General features: G+C 40.0%; 1 protein-coding gene across 1 annotated transcript; it reads left to right on the top strand.

The window, feature by feature from the left end:
* The first annotated feature begins 4156 nt into the window (after positions 1–4156).
* LOC138059811 (calmodulin-like) lies at positions 4157–8177 on the top strand. Its single transcript, XM_068905443.1, has 2 exons — positions 4157–4567; positions 7531–8177. The coding sequence occupies exons 1-2, from the start codon at positions 4221–4223 to the stop codon at positions 7769–7771; spliced, it is 588 nt and encodes a 195-aa protein (XP_068761544.1). The 5' UTR covers positions 4157–4220; the 3' UTR covers positions 7772–8177.
* The last annotated feature ends 745 nt before the right edge of the window (positions 8178–8922 follow it).

Here is an 8922-nt window from a genome sequence, read left to right as displayed (position 1 = left end):
ATTGCATCTTTCGCTGTCGGATATCAAAGTGCTCTTTGTTTCTAATATTTCATTAACCTAGATGTTATGTACAAAACTGAAACCAAATGGCAAATTCTGTGGTAACTTTGTATGGTTGGATATGGGTTAACAAACTCATTGAAGGAATCGAACACCCTGAATGCATCCTCAGTTCACGACTTCCCAACCAACTGAGCCAACGGTGCGCGCTGTCGTCCCATTTTTTCCCATTTCATACCACGTGATGTTCCCAAGGGAATTTTGCTTTTGTTTTTTCATCAGTTATGCATCCATATGCACGTGCATAAGAAACTGTTCTCTAGAGTAACATCACGTGGTCTGAAATGGGAAAACAAAACGTACAAGCTAAAGAGGTCTAAACCAAACGGTCTTTTGCGTCTTCCCCTGTCATGACATCTAGTTAAAAGGTGTGTACGAAAATCTCGGTCATCGTTTAACGTGGAGTATACTTTATACTGGGAGGTGCGGTGGCCTCATGGTTAATTGTGCGCTCGACTCCGGATCGAGATCGAGTTGTCCGGGTTCGTGACCGGGGACAATAGGGAGTTTCAGAAACGACGACGGCTACGGCAACGACAACTCCAAAAAGCAGTAATATTATTGGTTAAAAGAACCAAAATGATCGTGCTGCACGTGCGGCACGCATTTTGGAACATTTCTCTCCTGTACTCGTCAAAACTACTACGTGAAATGACCAATTTTAAGGTTTTGACGACAACGTGGACAAACTACAGTGAATCTTTCAGTCTCACTCTTTACTTCAAATCGGTCCTTACCAATCCAGTTATAGGACACTTCGCTCTTATTGAATAATATCAACAAGATGGAATAATCATGAAATACTTAGAATCGCTCAAACTTATATTTTGAAGTGACGCTTTCGTCGCCGTAGCGGCGTCGTGGTTTCTTAAACTCCCTATTGTGTTGTGTTCTTGGGCAAGACACCTTACTCTCATGGTGTCTCTCTTCACCCAGGTGTATAAATGGGTACCGGCGAATTTAATGATGGACTAGCATCCCATCCGGGGGGAGTAGAAAATGCTCCTAGTTGCTTCATGCTACAGAAACCGGAGATCAGCGACAGCCTGATGGGCCTTCTAGGCTCGTAGCAGACTTTACCTATCATGAAGTATTGCTGCTGTCTGCAAAGGTTCATGAGTTTCTTGTCTCTTTTGTGATAGCTATATAGAGTTCCACATTTGTGGTAATTCATTTGATACTGCGTTCCTTCAGACGACGCAATCAGAATGCTGTAACAACGCTTCTCAATCAGTTCATAAGGATTTTTTTAAAGAGATCCCCCCCCCCCCCCCACAGTCAAAAAAGTATATGTACATTTCAACTTGAGTAAAAATAACAAACAAACTGCGGTTATAAACATAACGAGAAAACGCATGTTGTAAAACGTTTTATGAACTTGACGTTTCGTATGCTCCAACATACATCTTCAAAAGTAACGGTTACCTAAAGTACAATTGAATTTAAATTACTTTCCTTATTTGGTATTAGTGCTCATGTTTAAATTCAATTGTACTTTAGGTAACCGTTACTTCTGAAGATGTTTGTTGGAGCATACGAAACGCCAAGTTCATAAAAAGTTTTACAACATGCGTTATCTCGTTATGTACATTGTTTCGTGTATAACTGCACAGTCTTCGCAGTTGCAAATGCTCAGTCTGGTTTGTGGAAAACGAAGACAAAAACCGAAGTCCCTACAGTAATTTACCTAAAATGACTCATCGTCCCTAAATAAGTATGGGTAATCAAATGGTGACGAGAGAAATTTGGAAGCAATTTCACGTGCGTTTTGTTGAAATCGAAAACGGGCTCGGGAAATTCAATGATGATTTTGGACAAAACGCAAGTGATATTATTCCCTAATTTTACGAGTATACCATTTGATTAGTTGTTAATGTTACGTTCACAAGACGCCATTTCAGCACTGCAATTTTACATGTGAAACAATTAACGCTGTTTCGTGCCAAAATTAAGGAGTAATTTGTTACCCATGTTATTACAGGAATAATGTACTTTCCAAGTCACAAGTCATTCCTCTGCCTTTTCCTGAGGTCCTCTGTCATCTCCTGAGGTCCTCGTTTATGGTCGTCCAAATGTTTCAATATTCGTTAAATTCTATTCGCTGTCGCTAAATTCCATTCGCTGTCGCTAAAACTCCCCCGGGGGGGGGGGGGGGGACTCCCATATGGAACAGACGGGGATGCTCGTCGGAAATTTTGAATTTAACCCCTAAAGGAGACCATCTGGGCGTGGCTCAAGCTTTTTGTGACACCTAAAGGAGACCAATCTGGGCGTGTCTTAAGCAAATTTTGACCCCTAAAAAAAAAGGTAAAAAGGAAATTTGACTTCTGTTTCTCTTCGCGTAATTCTGTGTTTCTTCGCGGAACCCTAAACGAGACCTTGGCGGCTTAAAATATTGGCGCTTTGCCCGGAACACCCTAAGCGAGACCGAAATCCAAAATTTACACCCCTAAGCGAGACGACGAGCATCCCCGTCTGTTTCATATCGGAGTCCCCCCCCCGGGTAAAACTCATTCGCTGTCGCTATGACTCATTCGCTGTCGCTAAATTTCATTCGCTATCGCTAAATTTGCATTCGCTATCGCTAAATTTCATTCGCTGTCGCTAAAAATTAACCGCTTCACTGCGTGCAGACAATGACAAAACACGTACGAACAGCAAGACAGAAGTTAAGAACCTTCGGGTAGCCATCTTTGAACAGGCCGTAATACCCGGACGGCCTGGAAACGAATTGCGTGAGGGTCGGCCTTGGAGGTTTCTAACAATATTTTACAACAGCGAAGTTGATGTAGCAGTGAAGAATACTGTTAAATGTCAGCAAATATTATGTTTTCATTTTAGCAAATGCAAATTAAGTTAATTCAGTGCTAACGAAGGAACATTTGCAACAGCGAATAAGTTTTAGCCATAGCTATTGAGTTTTAGCGACAGCAAATGAGTTTTTGCGACAGCGAATGCGGTTTAGCGACAGCGAATAGAATTTAGCGAATATTGAAACATTTGGACGACCATACCTCGTTTTCCAGATCTTTGATCTTCGATCTTCATTTTCCACTTATCCGTATACCCAGGAGCCGGTTGCTCGAAGCCTTGTTAGCGCTAATATCAAATCCTATAGGTTTCCAGGTATTTAATGCCGGTTAGCGCTAACCATGCTTAGAGCAACCCGGGTCCGATGTTTTGCTGGAAGTACAAAGTCAGTAAATTTATCGGATGTGTCGTTCGTTGGACACTGCTAAAGCACCAAATGTTTTTTTTTTACGCGAAACAAACAAACCTTCTTTGACTGAAAGTCCCTATTTTAGTTCGTACTTTTCTGCATTTTTGGAATAAATCATCATTAGCCTTCGAAAATAAAAACAGGTGTAGCTCAACAACAATTCATATAGAATCGATAAAGAAGATAAACACTGCATCTTTGAATGATAATTAGGATTTTTGCCTTTTTCTTCGTTAGACTACGGTATCGCATTAAAATACATTTATTTACTTTTTGGGAGCCGACCGCATAAGAGTTTAATTCTGTTTGCAAGAATTGCTATTTGACAATTTGTCGACTAAGTATAGCATATTTTTGAAAGCATCAAAGAGGTAGTTTCGAAGGAAAGTTAAGTCATTGTTTGTTTTTTTATGAAGTAACAAGAGTTACTTTTTTCGCTCGTAAAGTAGCGAAATAAAGCTCTGACATTGCAATCGTTTAGTTTTCAGTTGCCTCACATAATATAAATCTTGCATACAACCAAATATTTAATTATGCTTGTTTCACTAAAGCATAAATTCGTTAATTCAATGTTCATTCAATTTATTAGTGTATAAATTTCAAAAAGTAAAATTTAAGTACTAGATGCAATAGAAAACCTCTAATGTAAATGGATCTTGACAAATGACCAGTGCAGCGAAGGAAACAAATTGTGAATAAATTAACCGAGATGTCTTTTTTTTTTTTGCATTTCAAGTGTTCTCATCCGTATGTTCACGCCAAAAAAACTTTTCAACGGTGGCTATTTATAGTAGACCTTCAAAATACGTTGGTAAATGACCGTTTTCACCTGCTCGAGAGTTTCTAGTTGATTTTAAGAATGAGTTTTAATTAGCCAATGAGCGCTCCGGACTTCAAGCAGGGAAAGTAAGTGTCGCGAAAGTTGTCGAACCAGCCTTTCATGAACTGCACTCCAGCTGTATACGTCGGTGATTTGCTCCTTCAATCCAGTCGCTTTGGAAAGTACTTCACGATGGCCTCGGCTCTGTCTGAAAGCCCACAATCTTTCAAACGCGCTTTCGAGATGTTTGACCATGAGCAGACTGGGGAAATCAACTTTGTTGACTTTCCAGCGGCGGTGCGATCTCTTGGCTTCAACCTGACAAACAGTCAAGCCGATGAAGTACTTCGGGCTACCAACAAACAAGAAAAAGATAAAATAAACTTCGACGAGTTTTCAAACATGATGGGGAAGCTTGAAACTAGGCGCAAAGAGGAAGCAGAAGAGTCGCTTCGTGAGGCTTTTATGTAAGTGTGAGGTGAATGTCCTTTATTAAATACGTGAGGTCTGGCTTTTGTGAGTCTTCCAAAGACAGAATTTATATTTTTTACTCTTTATGATTATAAATTGCTCCAGAATCTCCATTATTTGAAAATTCTTCTCTCGAAGTGCAATAGATTAGAGCCAGTAAATAAAGCTAATTCTTCGATCAGTAAGCTACAAATAATGCATTTGTTATTCAACGTTTCAAAGAGGAGGTTTCTGCAACTTTCAGAATACTAATTTTCTCGTGACCATTTGTCGTTTTGCAAGCTTTTGGTGGAGCCAGGCAACGGTTGATTCAGCATGAGTTGTTTTTGAAGCGTGGGCCAAAAACCGTGACCATCTGCCTCGTTTGAGCTAAAATTATGCTCTTATTAACATTTTCATAACATTACTGAAAAATTTAGCGGCAAAGAAACGGAACGAAACGTCTGGCTGACCAGAACATTGGAAATATTGATTCCGCGATCCGAATTAAATTCAAATTCAACTTGAATGATTCCCGTGCATTGAAATCCGTCGGCATCACCCCGAGTAAAAGGAATACATGCTTAGTCAACAAGAACTAGGAAAATATAAAATTCTCAACTAAGTGGTACTTTTTGAAATGCCAAATGCTGTTTTAGGAAGGATGCAAACAACTAGTTTTTGGCCTTAACGGTGAATTTTGTGCCGGTGAAATGATGAGGCAACGAAATCGGTAGAACACACTTGATAGGATCAGTATTATGCATAGCTGCTAATTTGAAACAACAGACGAAAGCAAAATGCAGGAGTTCAATTAACAAACGAAGATTAATCTCGCCGTGTTCGTTGATAAGACGGCGCTGAGAAGTATTGGATCTGCTTACAAATCATATGAAAGCTCAAGTCTGCTTGAAATCAGTAAAAGCTATGAAAGACTGAAAGACTTCGCGAGGGGATTTATTTGACTGCACTTGAGGGCAGTCGGCAACAAAATTTCAATTATATAAGTATGAACATTGGCAGCTTCAGCTTTCTATCAATGAAAACCATCTCAGTAAACAGCGACAGCCTTGGCTTAAAAGATCTGCGAGAGGAAATAAGACCCACTTTCGTTTTGGAAACGGATTCTTCTCCGTGTTGATTTCGATCTCGAATTTGTTTTCGTTCTAGTAAACGCTTAAGCGGCAGGTGCACACTCAAGAATAGACTAAAGCCAATAAAATTGCGAATTAATTTGGAATTGTGGTTTATTTCCATTGGACAGTGCCACCTTCATAAAAGATCGTTACTAACAGCTTAGTTTAGTTTTTCCTTTTTCCGGGATATTGCGCAAAAGGCATATAAATCCTTTTAAAAAAGATTTTATATTTTTTAGCCTACAAGCACCGTCATAAACGATCGCCAACATTTTGGTTGGCTTTTTGTTTTCGTTGCCTTTCCAATGACAGTTGCACTTGAAGGCAGTCGGCAATAAGCATAAAAGTGTATATAAAATCCTTTTAAATATGATTTCTATTTTTAGCCTACCAGAAACCTTAAATAATAAAAAGGGTTACGTTTTTGCAAACGTTGGCCGTGTAGCACTTATATTTCAACTGAATTGACAATTTGGAGGGTAATGTGAAGTGCTATTTTCTACTCATGTAAACCATGTGTGAGCGTAAGGGCCAGGAAAAACATTAAACATTGTTTGGTGTGACATACTGATGCTGAAGTGGGTGGCCAAATGGTTAAAACATGTTTGATCTAATTTACATCAAACTCCACAATCAAAGAGCTACGGATCACAAATGCTGAAACACACGTGGATGATGGATAGATACAGCGGCTAAGAAGGCGTGAAACGCATGAACGCGCCAAACATGTTTGATACCCCGTTGAACCCCATCAAGTCCTGAAATTTTCATGCTTCTCTACGCAATTGCTAAAATTGCGACTATAACTGCAAGGATCATAGCTTTACTTGATTTCGTATCTGCAGTTCAGTATATGATTCATTTCATATATAATTTCGTTCATTGATTCATTCCTCACGGGAACATTAGATCCCAAAAATGAACAGCTCCCAACGTGAGCGGCTTCATAGCTCATTTGGATAGAGTGTGGCACCGGTATCGCGAGGTCACCGGTTCAAACCCCGTTGAAGTCCTGAATTTTTCATGCTTCTCTTCGCAATTGCTAAAATTGCGACCATAACTGCGAGGATCATAGCTTTACTTGACGGCTGGTCAAGCGGACAAAAGTTCGCCCTTGTTTTAAGTTCTTTGATCGAATGTTTGATGGCCTTCAAATTTTATCAAACATGACCAAACACGATCGAACACTATCAAACAGCACCAAACAAGGTGGCCAAACGGTAAAATGTTTGGTCACCAAACAATGTTCGATGTTGTTTGGTTGCCAAACATTTCCCGTTTGTCCAAGCCCTTAACCCAACCAATGATCATATTGGGCCCTCACAAGGACAGTGGAAAACTCTAAGCACGGTTTACACTAAAGCACTAAAACAATAATAGGAATCTTGGACTTCACGCTTTGAGTTCATCGTAAAGTGCTTGGCGCTTTATTCTAAAATCAAACTTTTACAAAGCATAATTGTACCATGCTGTAAAAAATAAAATTCTTGGCTTTTCAGGTTATTGGTCGGTCGACAGGGATTGATTACTCTCATCACGTTTTACTTTAGGAGGAGTTTGTACAAAAAAATTCTCTGAAACGAAATAAATTAAGCTAACCGGAAGGGCACTTAGACGTGGAGGTCCTGTTCACTGAAAAAGAGAACGGGAAATTAATCAGGCATTCGGGCGATTTGACTGACTGGTTCCCGTTATCGGAATCGTTTCCAGAAATGACTTTAGGTCGCTTAACTATACTGGTTGTGTGGTTTACACTAAAACAATCGTTCTAGTGACTGCACGAAAAGTACCAAAGTGCTTATTTCGCTCTGAAAGTCGAGTTTCTACTTTGCAATTTTCTACAGGAAGTTCGATCGCGATGGCAACGGTTATATATCCCCAGATGAGCTGCTATATGTGGTGTGTAACAGCGGGGAGAGACTAAGCCGAGAGGAAGCAGAAGAACTTATCAGCATGTTTGACAAAAATGCAGACGGACAGCTTTCGTGGGAGGAATTCGTGGAGTTTTTTAAGTGCGACAAAGAAGCACCAGAAGACACCATTCCAGAGGAAGACTCTACAGAGGAAGACGCGATTCCTTGCTAAGAACAAAACTCCGGCTGGGCCTTTCTTCGCTGTATCAAAGCCACAGGACTCAAAACACTGCTTGACCTTATTCAAGTTACTTTCGACAAATAATTAACCGTTATTGAAACCACAGGAATGCCACGCTGAGGAACAGTACTTGTGGGAAGAAAAGAACTGTACCCTGGATTCCAGAGATTTTTATCTCGCTATAAAAAGAGCGACAAAAGAGCGAATCGCGAAGCGGCGAGAAAAACCTCTGACACAGGCCGTTAAAAATTTTACTTCCATGCAAACCAACTTACTTTGATTGACTTCCAGAGTAAGAGCTTATTTTAGAAACTTGGGCAAACCGGTTTTATCAATGTAATAAAAATACTTGCGCAATGTTTACGACAAATAATAAACGGGTCACTTTACTGAGAAATTCTCAAGGTCGAGTCAATAGATCGTTTTCACTGTCACGATCGACTTCAGAAAGGTGCTGAGACAAGTTCATAACATTTCTGATGTATCTCTATTATTTGTTACAAATGCAAACCTGAATTGGAAAAATAAGAAAATTGCATTCAAGTCCTGCAATCAGAACTGAAAAATTTAAAGAATTTTACGGACAGTTCGTGGATCAGTTTCAATATGACTCAAGGCATTGAAGTATAATGATGGGAAGTACACAAAACATGGACCCCAGGTCCAGGGACCACCCTGTGGACCCGGTCGTTCATGGACCCGGTGCATGGACTACCCCTGCGGACCACCCCTCATTTTGCAAAGTTTCAAGCAGAAAAATCTTTAGACGAAACTGGAAAGTGATCTTCAGACTTATCTGGACAATTACAGCTGAATTGTCTCTAATAGGCCATTTCCGAGTTCATGTCTGCCTCCTTTTCAAAGCGAGTCTAAGTGCGAAGTTTTTGTAATGGTAATTAGTTCTACTTTACATATGAATGAAAACTAATTTTCATAACAAAAACTTCGCACTTAGACTCGCTTTGAAGATGAGGCAGGCTTGAAGTCGGAAATGGCCTATTATAACACCTGAGAAATTCAGACGGTTTCAACGGTATTCGAACCCATGACCTCTGCAATGCCGGTGCAATGCTCTACTAACTGAGCTTTAAAGCTACTCAGTTGGGAGCGGGTCAATTTGTTAGGCTCATTTGTTCCGGCGA

This window comes from Montipora capricornis, chromosome 8 (assembly GCF_036669925.1).
Source record: "Montipora capricornis isolate CH-2021 chromosome 8, ASM3666992v2, whole genome shotgun sequence".
Taxonomy (NCBI): domain Eukaryota; kingdom Metazoa; phylum Cnidaria; class Anthozoa; order Scleractinia; family Acroporidae; genus Montipora; species Montipora capricornis.
The sequence above is the reverse complement of the archived record's forward strand: the minus strand, read 5'-3'. Positions and strand labels throughout refer to the sequence as shown.

What these genes read in the sequence shown, in the direction of transcription:
- LOC138059811 (XM_068905443.1), top strand. Translation starts at nt 4,221, where the DNA reads ATGAACTGCACTCCAGCTGTATACGTCGGTGATTTGCTCCTTCAATCC. An exon ending in TCGCTTCGTGAGGCTTTTAT is followed by an intron (nt 4,568 to 7,530) that starts GTAAGTGTGAGG and finishes AATTTTCTACAG; the next exon opens with GAAGTTCGATCGCGATGGCA.